Here is a 13,417-nt window from a genome sequence, read left to right on the forward strand (position 1 = left end):
ATCCTTACTTTGTGTGCATTCCGCTACCTTTAATGGCTAGCCAGAGGTCTATGCCTACTACAACAGGTTTATAGTTTTATAGTCATCCCAAATGAACTGAATTTCTTTGTAAACCACATTCCACATACTAATGTTTCGACACAGATGTGGCGCATTCACACACCGATTTCAGCTGTGATCTACCTAAGCATGGCCAAGGTGACCCAAAAATGGAAGCAGAGGAGGAGAGTTCCTTCAGTTCAAGGACATTTCAGGAGATAGCAAACCCAGCCTTAAGCTTGCCTTATACCTGCTTAAAACCCTGCAGCCACGTAATGCAAATTATTATGCCTGCACAAAGAAAAACTCTGCCTGCTGAGCTGCTTGAAGTTTTATTTGGGAAGGGGATTTTTGCTCTGACACACACAATATCAACATCAGATTTCGAAGGCATTACCTTCTCCAGGCTCCCTTTTGTTCCCTACCAGATGTCATGCCCCATTTCAGCTGCATACTTGCCTGCAAGGCTACTCTGCGAGCCAGAACAAAGTACTGATTCTGTTTTAAATGTAACACAACAGGTATTTCCCCAAACCATGGCTTTCGTCATTGTGTTGTTCTCCTGCACATGAAGCTGGACTAAAAGCATAAAGGCCATTCTACATTCCGGACGACTCAACATACAGCAGTTGAGTCTCTGTGCCAGACTTCGTTTTACCAGGCCATCCAGTATTACACAGATTCAGTAGTAACAACCATAGCATAAGGGGTTTCTTGTTGAACAAATAAGATGTACATTTGTTCAGTAATTCAGGAACTAAAGCTGCAATGTGCTTGCATTAGTTTCACTACTGAGTTGTTCTGTAAGCTGTCTGCATCCATTCTCAAGAAAGCCCTTGTTTTGAATGGTCTTCTCTCCATAGTTTGGAGTTGAGTGTAGAAATTATTCTAACACCTTTTAAAAGCTTTGCAAATTGGAAGGAGTTACATGCAGCTACTAGACCAGGCTGAGCATAAGACCTCTGCCATCCAACATGGTATGCTACTTGACGTGGAAACATTTAAGTAACCAAATTTTCAGTCTAGTCAGTTATTTTATCTTCAGAAAGCAAAGTATGTAACCTAGAAGTACCACATGGAGAACTGCAATGTATTTAAGAACTGAAATACCAGAATTACTACTCTCCTGAAGTTGTGTATGCACGTGTCAGAGTTCTTAACCAGTGTTTAAAAAACAAAACAAAACAAAACCAACGCTCCTAAGCACTTAAAAGTAAAACTAAACTACTGAACATTTTAAAACGCATACAATATACACAGAAGTATTCATTCCAAATGCAAAGAATTCCTGACATAAAAACACTATTTATTTAATCTTTAATGGATGGAGTTACAATACAGTCAGGAGAAAGCAGAGATCTACAATATTTACTACTGTCAAACTCAAATCCTCTGTGTGTCCTTGTGAAAGTGAAATGCATATGTCTTCAGGCACCAAAATTTTGTAACGTTCATCATTTCTTCCACTCAGACAAGGGGTTACGTATTTGAATTTGCTTCTACATTGAAATTCACCAGTTGAAAGCAGAATTTAGAATAAATCCAATGTACAGCCTGGCAAAAAGTTCTAGTTAAATCCTGTAAGGACTTGTATACTTCTTCATCTTTGGTCACATGAGTACTCCCACTAAAGTTGATGAAACTACTCATGCTCAAAATTAACCATTTGGACAAGTTCTTGCAGGATTGAAGACCCTTTCCCCTCCTCTCCCCTGCCACGACTCAGAGGCTGTTACTGTCTGATGCATATTCTATCCCACAAAAAAGCAACCTTGTCCAGTTTGGAGGATTACTTTACAAAACTGAATACCACTGCCACAAGTAACCCTTCTGAATAAGTATATTCAAACTATACAGAATTCCTCTTACCCACAATTACATTTCTATGCCCTTCCTAGTATTCAACACACCACCCTAACAGAGTTGACTTGGTCAAACATGGTGACTTCTGTCATATTTTTGGCCTTTTATTATCCAAATTTTACAGGTTAGTTTTTTTTAGATTTGTAAAGAATGAAAATATAAAAGCCATCACAACTTAAAAATATGTCAGTGATAACATTTATATTGAGAGAGGCCTGACAGTTATACAGGACATTTTAAAACGCTCTCTGAATCCAAGGAACACACCCCTCCAATGTGAGAAACTGAAGCTTATGTTCATTTTAAGTATCCATTAATATGTCACTAACCGCATGAATCAAATCACGTTAACACAATTGAGAAACTGGGAAGGTGGCCAAAATTAAAAAATAAAAATGCTTTTTAAATGCACACCCCAACAAAAAGACAGTCGACATGGGAAATACTCAAATACCTGAGTGGTATTGTTAGGATGAAGGTAAAATGAACCGAGATATACATCATTTTTACGTTAATTAAGTGACTGCGCCAATAGTTAAAGTAAGCAAGGGAAATGGTCCTCATCAGGACTCTTTCAATGTATAATTTGTTGAAATATAAGATGAAAGTATGCCCTTCTTTTCTCATGTCCATTCCTTTCATCAATTAGTATAGGATTATGCAATTTAAGAACAAGGACTGCTGTCAAGGCACTGCCAGCACAGAGATTGCCTGTTTCGAAGGCTTGAGGGTATGTTTTGAGCACAATAGGAGCTCCATGCCAACCTCCTCTGTGGATTCCCACGGAGTACACAAAGTGCAAAGTGGTTTATTCTGCAATCACTCATAGTGACCATTAAAATTCCTCCACAGAAAGATCTTGCTAGCATTGCTAGACACTCCTTAAAATACAAGACATCCACTTTAGGGGCTTTTGAAGGCCTGTATGAAATTCACATGACAAGTTACACTTGCAGTCATTTGGTTCCTGTTTTCCCCTCTTGAGCCTTGGTAACTCATTGGCAACACCAAACGAGAGAAGAGGAAATACGGGCCCGGACTTGGTGATTGGCACTGATCCCGACACACAAGGCTTGCTCCTTTCTGCATCGCAAGACCTGGTTGGGAGCAGAGGCTAGTAGAACAACCTTCTTGTACAGAAAAGCCAGCCATCTGGTTTAGTGCAGAAGAGTGGGCCTAAGGCAAATTCTAATTAATTTCCCAGTGAATTTGTGAAACTGGAATTTAACAGCCCAGCCCTTCCACCAACTACAGCCACATAGAAAGGTCCAAGCCTTGATCTTTTTTAGTTGTGTGCATGTGTTACAAATGCTCACTCACAAAGTGGGTATACTAGAAGATCTGAACTGGCACACACATTTCCATGCCCACATTAATTGCAAGAAACAGTGGTAGAACAGGGTTATCGCACCTGCCTACCTCTTACAGTAAGACATATGCATGCATATACATCCCTGGAAAGCTCTACTTCAGTTCCCTAGCTATTTCCACAGTCTGGCTGAAAATACAGGTATTGAAAAAATTTGTTATTGGGCAACAAGAGAGAAACCACTGCAATTTATTCTGCCATAATAAACCCTAGTTCAAGAAACAATGATTTGTTTCATGAAATACATTTTACTTCTCCTTAGCAGGGGTTCTCTGTGACTGTCATAAACCATAACCATGGACCAAATATCCATAGTATTTGCTTAAAATCTGCAAAAATACATGTATTTTATCTTCATTTCTTGTACTATTTCAGTATCTATAAAACCAGAACTATCAAATGGCAAAACCTAGATAAGAGACAGACTTCAACACAGTTCTCAGTCTGTATCTTGAAATAATATGGAAACATTGTCTCCCTGATCTTCCCAAATCATCTCACACACAGATGTTCTTGGGTGTAGCAGTACTCCCAAGGCCAAAAGGGGCTACGGAGTCCACAGCCAGCTACTGCACTAGCGGTAAAAGGGTAAGGCTAGATTCCCTTGGTGGTGAAGAGACACACCAGGGAGAGCATGTGTATATGTTTGAGACCATCTTCTCCTCCTGGTTTGGTGTCTAGTTCCAGCTGAGGAAGTAGGAGACTTACTTGCTTCCCTTTATCACCTGTCTGTTAGGGATCAGCAGCGAGGACTGGAACAGCAGTATGGGAGAGATGCACAGGGACAGAAAAGGAGGAGTGTCTGAGACACCATGGATTTAGGAGAGATGTGCAGTGGATTGGTCTGTATGCATGGAGGGAAAGGACCCAAGGCAGACATACACAAGGACAGAGGTGGGAAAGGATGCATATTTCTATCTAACATAACTTCTTAAAGTGGCTCCCAGAGGGCAACTAAATCCACTCTCCCTTTAACATTAACAGACCCCAAATAGACGTGTCACCCATGCGTGAACTTAGAATTAACTTAATATAATAAATCTCATTAATCCATAGTGAAAAAGTATTCAAAACTTTCATGGCTTTCATGGTAGTATACGGTTATGCACATGCAGAGGAACAGGGATTATTTTAATAACCTGAACGGAATTTAACTTAAAAAAGTGTATCCATATAATTGACTGTTCTTCATACAGTAACCACCCAGGTATCAACAAGCAGAGCAATTTCACATGTCCATATAAACATTCATATATATTTTCCCAAGGAACAGAAAAACAAACACTACTTCTGTAAGAAATGTCCTGAGCACACTTTCCTTTCCATTTCCTAAGAAAAGAATCCACTCAGGAAATAATTCAGTACTGCAATGAAGAACCAGCACATAATTAAGATGTGTTGTTTTGACAAATCCACTTGAGAAAATAACACAAAGCCTCCTGAGTCCTCTTTTAATCCAAGACCAAAAGGTACACTGCATTTGTTCACTCGTCAGTATCTGTAAGCTACTTAAACATCACACATTTGCTGCTGAGCAAGCTGCACCGTCCTGGTTTGTTTTAGACCACAACTGCAATGTTTCCAGAAAATAAAGCAAAGCACGCATGCTGACAGCCAGCATACTTGTGTTTAGTATTTGCTACTACAGTAGCTTTATTTAGAGAACAACACTTTTCCCCCTATACAATCCAGGCATCAGATTCTTTGAAAATAGTTGGTAACAGTCATTTCTGTGGAAGCCAACTACCACTGCTAAACCACACTAGCCACATGAGAATTTTTGGTCACAGACAAATGCTAGTAACTGTGAATGAATGTTACTCACCATGGCAAAAATTTTCACTTGGTTTTGGCTCAGGTAATTTACACTTCTAAAATGAAAAATAGCATGCCAGGCACAGAACTAGCTAGATCAGTATAAGACTAGGAATTTGCCTTACTGCAATAAAGAGCGACCTGTATGAAGGAATTTCACATGCACGAGCTGCTCAGCAGTGACAAATAAAACCAGACTGTGCTGCGTTAATTCTACTTAAAGTAACAGGAAATTCTTTACACTGCAGAAGAATATTATTAAAAAACTTTTTTTCTACAACTTGATAGTTTTTAAAGTATTTTTTTGTACACTTCTGGATCAGCCTAGAAATAGTTGACCTATAAACAACCGTAGAAAAAAAAATTTCCACACAAAATCCAGATCATTGCTTCCCACTTCCCATTCCAAGCTAACTCTCACATATATCAAGGACAAACACATCATTAAAACAAATATTCTTTCATGACCTTCAAGACTGAGTTACTGAACTTAAATGATTTCTGTTTCATGCTTCAGATTATCAGACTTGACATCCACAGGGGAAAAAAAACGTTAAAGCAACATCACAGAGCTGCATCACGGTGCTAAGACAAAACGTACAGGGCATGCAGACATAAAGATGCCAAAATGACTTGCAGAGTAACACCTCAACTTACATATAATGGACTGAAAGGGAATTGTGGGGCTACCCCATGTCCCCTCAGAGAACAGTAAGGGTGGACCTAAAGGAGACCGAAATAGTCTAAAAATGCTAAAGCAGCCATTTCAAGGTTGCTGTACACAATTAAGGTGCCTCTGAAAGCAGTGGTCCTATCCAATTGAAAACCTACTTCCCCAAATAATTTTGCAGTCAGATCAGTTCCCTGATCCAATTCAATCCAGACCTGTAGGACTGCTCACACACAGACTACACAACCGCTTTGCTTAAGGACAGGCCTGTTTAGAGCACTCATTAAAAAATCAGCCGAAGATTTAGGGCAAACAAAACAAAACAATACTGTTGTTCAAACCATAACTCCTGGAAGAAAGCATGCAACAAGGCTTTTTTTAAAAAAAAAAAAAAAAAAAAAACTTGCATCATTTGAACTTTGAGCAGGAAAAGAAAAGCTATTTCAGCACACAGCAGTGCATGAGAACAAGCTGGCTAAGAATAAACTGAGACTGGGTGCTAAAAGGTTTCTGATGGTCAAAGGACTGAGGTCCTGAGGCAATTTTCCAAGAGAAGGAGCAAAGTTGAAAAACCACAAACAAAAAGCCCTAGCTAGTTTCATTCAGTAAGTTTTATAAAATTTTATCTACTATTATGCAGGCTTGTAAATGACCCAAAGGGCTCTTTCCTGTTTTGGGAGCTATGGAAGTCTCCCTGAATTCGAGAAAAAATGTTTTGCCTAACAACAGTCACTACTTCAGCCTCTTGGCTAGAATTGCTAGGTTGCTTGTATCCCCTGCACATGTACTAGGGAAGGAAAAAGAGGAGGGATGAGAAAGGACTGATCAAAATCCATCAGCTTTGCACGGAATTGTGCACAGGCTTGCATAGCAATTGGGCTCTGCTGCCTGCAAAGAATGGTCACAAATCTCCAGCAGCAAATCAGCACTCGATTAGCTATACAAAAGTCCTCCAAAAACACATGAATGGAGTGAAGTAATTATGAATGACAAGAATGGCATAGCTGTATCTCCTATTAGGGTATTTCAGCAACAAAGTTTCTGCCATTTCCAGAGACAGACCAGAATTCACAGATTTTGCGCGCATTACTATCACAAAACTGAAAAGGATCAAGAAACAGGGACTCTTTCCATTCAGTCTAAAGCTATTCATAGTAATTAAGGCTTGCTGTCTTGGCAGATTCTTCAATGTCTATAAAACTTCTCAGCCCTGAAGTTTTCCCTTTCAGTGACAGAAACAGCTGATATAATCTCCACTAACAAAAGTTCTTCTACTGGAATAGCCAGTGCAGGCTGAAACTGCTGAAGATCAACATGATTTATAACAGTTCGGAATCCACATTATTTTGCATTTAGTAGCTTTAGTGATGTATAACTTTTGGGAGAGCTTCCCAAAGTTGTTTTTAGTGAGGATGTAAACTCTACCATCTCTCAGAGAGGTTCATGTTCCAGTAGTTTACCAACAAAAACACCTTTTTAACCCAATGCTGAGAAGCTACTTAAATATATCTCTTATCTATCAATACTATTTCACAAAAAGATTGTCCCCATTTAAGACAGCCTCAGAATGACAGTTAAGTCTACAGACTTGATCATCACACACGTCAAACCCAATTCTCAGTGTTTCCAGTGCTACAACACAATTCTTTTTTGATTCTAATGAAGACACTCAAAATTCCAACACAAAAGACTGGTTGGTAACAATTTGATAAAAGTAATCACAGTAAAAAGTAATGACAAAGTAATGACATAGAAAGTTCTGATTCATCAAAGTAGGAAATTAGTAAGAAAGATTTTGCTTCTTGTTCCAATTTCTTGTTTTGAATTTTTTCAGAGGTTATCAGATTTAACCTACTTGAACATCTGTAATGTTCCCTTTGGTCAAAATTATTTTGTTGTGAAACTTATTTTTAAGTTAGGAAAAGATGCAAACATTACAATAGCGTTCACAGAATACACTGTCTCAGTTTTTGCCCTGATTGAACCTCTACTCCATGTCTTCTTCCATAAAGATTCTGTGTTCAAAAATATCGGTCAGAATCCTTACTGTGTTCAAGTAACACCGCTTAGTGCTTCTGAATATAAACATTAATAACATTTAATGAAAGTCTTTTCATTAACTTGCCAAGTCTTGGCAGCTTTACTTGGCCAGTAGCTTAGAGCCTGAATACATTTAGCTTTCCAACTGAATGTCACAGGCTTACCTTTTTACTACAAGCTTCAGCGTCTTGTGTGAACCTTTTACCAGACAGATTGCTTCTTGTCGGAAACCAGAGAGGCCCACATCATTGATGCCAACAATTTCATCCCCGGCCAGTAACTTGTCCACAGCTGCAGCTTTGCTCCCATCTTCAATCTGAAGAAAAAGCATGTCAAATGGCAGAATTATTGAGGTTGAATAGTGACACCTTTAAAATAAGATTGAGTTTTCAATTATTGGCTTTATACAATAATTACTACAGTACTTAGATGGTTAAAATAATTTAAAAATACGTTTGAAAAGGCTACAAAGTAGAAGTAATCATACACAAAGCACAACAGGGAAGGAAAGAAAATGCAGCTGGGAAAACTTCCCGAGAAGACTAGAATACTCAGTGGAAATTTGGGAGTCAAAACCATTTGTAATCTTGAGCTCTGCTCAGTACAGTACAGTTAGTCATACCTGGAAATAGAGCTTTGCGGAGACATTTTAAAATCTGACTCTCTAAAGAAGGTAACCAATAATATTAACCAAAAAGTCAATAACATTAACTGTACAGTCACAACTCCAAAAATGTCGGGTATGCTATGAAGCGCAAAAATATTGTGTAACAAGCTGATCTTGAAAATTCATATTTACCAGGCCTGTAATGTTTAGGAAAAGATCTGAGAATTTACAATCCATATAGCTAACAAGCAACTTTGGCTAGAAGAAAAGACAATGGTCTGAGATCCAAGGAAGCAAATAATGTGTCACACTGCTGAAGAACACAGCAGTACTAAATGAAACTCACTGGCAAATTATTTGGTTGCCACTGGTATTGCTCTCATCTGTTAAATTTTTACCAGAGTTATTCCATAACATGCAGTGAAACATGCACACAATAAATTAAGGAATCAGTTTTTGGCAATTCCCATCCTGATACAGGAAATAAAGCCATTATGAGTTAGCCATTTTTAAAATTTAAAACAAATCCTAAAAGCTTGATCAGCCAGACTGGCAAGTACCAGCACTGATTTCAAATATAACTGTAGGTGTTGAACACTTTGCAATTCAGGTCTTTGGCTCTCCCAGTTTCTTGTCTTTTCTTTTGCTCTCAACATAGCCTCCAGCCTCTCAGTCGCTTGGGCTCATGATCTAGGAATTTAATTTTTTATTCCTCCCTCACTTGCTCACAATCCATATCCTACCTCTTCTTACAGATTTGACATTTTGTCGTCAAAGCAAAGATTTTCCTTTATGTCTTCACCATATTTTGCCTTGACTCCTACAATATCTCTTGACTCACACTTTATTAAATACCAGTAAGCCTACAAGGAATTGTTTATAAGTGGCTTAACTGCAAAAAGCTTCATAAAGAACTGCCACCTTCTGAGACACCAAAGTCGATCAACCATGAGATAAATCCATAGGAAACAACTTCGTGAGACCTGGAGCTCACAGTGCAGGTTTTAGAGACACTCCAACAACAAAACTATAAACTAAATAACTAAGAAAATAAGCAGTATCTCTTGATGAAAGTACATTAGCATGATCTGATACAGCACAGCCATCTTATTTCAAGTAAATTAAAGCCCTCTTTAAGTTTAGTAGAAATGTTCTTTAAAATCTTCACATCTATAAATCTAAGCCAAAAAGAACGCCATGCATTAGGTTTAGTTTTGAACCCCACACTAAAGCCATGATTACTGATGATAATCCAGTAATTTAATTTCCAGAATTTATCTTATAAAAATGCAGATAATGAAAGACGAAGTGAGTTTCTACATCTTAGCACATCTAGTTTTCAAGCTACTACCTGCCTCTGACCTGCCTGGATATCCTCTGAACATCAAAAATTGTTCAGCAGCAGTAGAAATCACTTATATGCAAGAGAAATGTTTAGTTTAGGGTTAAGTCCTGTGTGGCTGCCATAGGAGGAACCCTCAAGTCAGTCAGAGCTAAACAGAAGGACAAGCAACGGGGGACCCATGCATCTTAAGCCTCCTAAACAGGCAAGCTCAAGTCCTTCAAGTGCTCAGAGACATTTCTGGATTATTTCTAAATAAACTGCACTTGAAGGTCTGCAGCCCAGTAGGTAAGAAAAGCGGGGAAAAACATTAACGTAAAGCAGAGTGAAATCACTAGAACTGTAGGGAGAAGGTCAAATAGAGGTGAAAAAAAGAATAAGGGGCACACTATGTTATAGGATCGCACAATTGAAACCAGAAGATGTAGGTGCCAACCAGTCATGGCCCTTACGCTCTCAGCAAGGTACCAGCTTAATCAAATGGGGTAAGAAGCCTGTGTGCCCCCCGGATGTCAACAATTTAGAAGCCTGAGCCTGAAGACCTTGAAAGGGTCTTTTTTGTCTTAAAAAAATCTGTCTCCTAGGGTTTCAAGGAATGTTCATTGTTCTCAGTAAGCATGTTTGTTTTTTCTTCAGACTGGCAATGCACTGACTGCAGAGAGTATTCAGTTACCCCCTCTGAGTTTTCATTTCAGCAGGGGGACGATGCATTCCACACAGTGCAAGCTTTCCAAAGAGACTTTGTCTGTCCAAAACAACATTAATCAAAAAAAAAAAAAAAAAAACTGAAAGAAAAATATCAAAACCAATGCACAAAGCTGAAGCACTTCTCAGGAAAACTGTAAGCGGCTCTCTCTAATGCATCGTCTCCAAATCAGTTGCAGTAGGGAGAATAAAAACTATACATTCCTTCACAGTAAAAATCTCATTGTGAGCTGGACAAATTCAAACATAAATCCTTTTTATTAATTTTAACTCAGACCACTGAACAGCACCATTAATATGATTCCACTTCACAATGCATTTTTAGTGGAAACATGTTTCCTGTAGACAGGAAAAATGCAGTTTCTTCAGATACTCTAAAAAGTCTTTTAGTCATGACAGCTAAAAAGTCATTGACTTTGCAACCATCTACAGAAACACAACCAAAAACAGCCATGAGAAAAAGATCTCTTCACAAATGTTCCGCTGCCTACCTTCTTCCTCCGCTCAAACTTGCACAATGCCATTCTAGCGTCTCTTTCAGGTTTTCTCTTCCTCTATGAGTTTGACTGTGTATTATTTTTATTTATTTACCTGTTAATAGACTTTCCATCTCACCAGGCCTTCACTAGAACTGTAAATCCCAACCAACATACATAAATATTTTAGCACCCGCAAACGCACTTGAAATTCTCATCTCGAATATATGTGCTATGCTACGTTTAGGATTTAAGCCCAAGTTAAAAACAAATGTTCATAACGTAATATTATTTGTCTAACAAACATCCAATATCTTCCCGAATTTCAGATGCTCAGAAAACCTGACAGTCAATACCCCAAAATAAAGCCTTGAAAATGCAGAGGAAGATTTTAAGACAAAGTCTTTCACAAGAAGCCAGCAAGAACAGATCTACCCCTGCCACTGAGCAGTCAGCAGGCAGACAGGACTGAGCATAACCCTGAATAACTCCTCTCCTCGGTCTGGAATACTTCCAGGAGTTGAAAGTCCTTAAAGTATACATCTTAACATTTTTATAGCAACACCAGGAAACAAAAGATTCAGCCAAGATAACCAACATCCACATTTAGTTATAAATAAAGGATCTAAGCCTTCGAAAAAACATGTATAATTACACCACCTACTTGGGATGAGTGAAGGAAGAGTTCTAGAAACTCCCTCAAACCACTCCTTCATTATGTATTAGTACACTACATCCCTCTTATTATGCTGAATTAGCAAGATTAAAGAGCATGACTCTCTATCTTTAACAGGGATGCTGATATTGCTGCAGAGGAGTGTTTTCAAGAGGACAGGAAGAGGATGTTTGTTGAAAAAAAGCATCTATTTAGACAACATCCAACTCTCACTTTGCTGTCTGTGATGACCTCCCCTATGACCATGAGCAAAGGCAAATTTTGGGATATGTTTGAAGACTGGAAACACTGATTTCTGCTGTTACAACTGTATACTATACCTTCCCAAATTTACTTTTGATTATGAAATATAACCTCAAAACAGGAAGTGATACTGATAAAAGATGCATGTGTAGATAATGGGTAGGACAAAAATAACGTTAATGGAAAAACACATACTGCAGAATGTGAAGTTTTTTGTGAAAAGGAGAGAAGACCTTCAAATGGGACAGAATCCTGGAGAAAATATAATAGCTAGATACGTAAATATATTCAGAGGACACTTAAAAGTCTGTATTCCCACTGTTGGTAATACATGGGAAGGGGAAAAAATAACAGCCTATGTTTGTAGCTTTAAAATGATGTAGGGTTGACAGGGGTGCGCCGCTTCTGGAACGTGACCCATTAACTTCTGAGTCTATCAGGTCCGATGCTTCCCTTTAAATACCCACATTCTTCTATATACACCTGTATAAACAAGCAGGAGTCAAGTTGGGGAAGTGCAGTGTCATACAAGAAAGATATCTAGTTTCGTTTACAACGATGACATCGCATCAGTTTCTTGTCCATTCTCTCTTTGGGCAGTGCGGGAGACGGGATGAAAACTCAAACCCAGAGACAAACACAGGAAAACACAGCTCTATTTATCAGCATTCTGCTATCAGCAGCGATAAACTATTTTATCATGATTCATTTCTTGTGCAGACAAGAAATGATTCTGTAGTTGTCTTATGAACATCTAATATGCATTTAAGGAAAAAAAAATCTTCCAATGAGATCTTCAGAATAAGTAAAATGACAGGAAATGTTCATTATTTTGAGTTGCACTGAGTTAAACAAAGGAGAAATAACTTTACAGTTAAAGCTTAGCGTTTGTACAACTTGGAGGAATCAATAGAAAAGGAATAGAATTGAACTGAACTCCAGCTACATATTCTGCAAATCCAGTCCAAGGGGTTAAAACTGCATCTGTTGGCAACATTCACGGGTCAAACTGAGGCAGGATAAAATCATGGTGCAAACTGCAACAGGATCAAACTGGCCCAAAGAGAGTGGGCGTGCATGTGTACAGCTATCTCACGTAGGCATGCATGCACTGGAACACATTCCATTTTGTGTTCTTTCACATCCCCTCGCTCCCACTTCAGATTTACTGAGCGGACATTAAAGAAATTACTGGAAGTACGCTTGGCAGGGAAAGAACGCTATCCGCATCTTATAGATGGGCTCAGAGACATAAGTGGATAAAGTGCCAAAACGATACAGGCTGACTGTGACAGAGCAAGTTCTCCGCAGACCTTCAAACCATGAGATGGTATCTCTAACCCCGAACCACCTCCTCTCTCAGACTGCTGATTCAACAGCCAGCGTTAACTATCAAACATGAACTAGAAGGAAGAGCGAACAAAGAAAAAAATGTTTTAACTACGTGCTACCACTTTGCAAAATGCATGCCTATCCAATACTATCCTAGTGTTAACTTGACCATGGCGCACTTTTTTTCAGACAAGCATGTATCTGCTAACACTGATCTCCACTGCGGTGACCCCATACCTT

At 38.7% G+C, this 13,417-nt stretch overlaps 1 protein-coding gene across 5 annotated transcripts in view; it reads right to left on the reverse strand.

Annotated features, from left to right (window-relative positions):
* SHROOM2 (shroom family member 2) overlaps nucleotides 1-13,417 on the reverse strand; it is a 133,837-nt gene that overhangs the window by 69,945 nt on the left and 50,475 nt on the right. For 4 of the 5 annotated variants that reach the window (XM_068920967.1, XM_068920958.1, XM_068920949.1 and 1 more), the window contains exon 2: nucleotides 7,961-8,112. In XM_068920967.1, the coding sequence (XP_068777068.1) occupies nucleotides 7,961-8,112 (152 nt within the window). Of the gene's footprint in view, nucleotides 1-7,960; nucleotides 8,113-13,417 lie in introns of those variants that run through there. The other variant, XM_068920985.1, reaches the window with a different exon arrangement.

This window comes from Struthio camelus, chromosome 1, assembly GCF_040807025.1.
Source record: "Struthio camelus isolate bStrCam1 chromosome 1, bStrCam1.hap1, whole genome shotgun sequence".
NCBI classification, from domain to species: domain Eukaryota; kingdom Metazoa; phylum Chordata; class Aves; order Struthioniformes; family Struthionidae; genus Struthio; species Struthio camelus.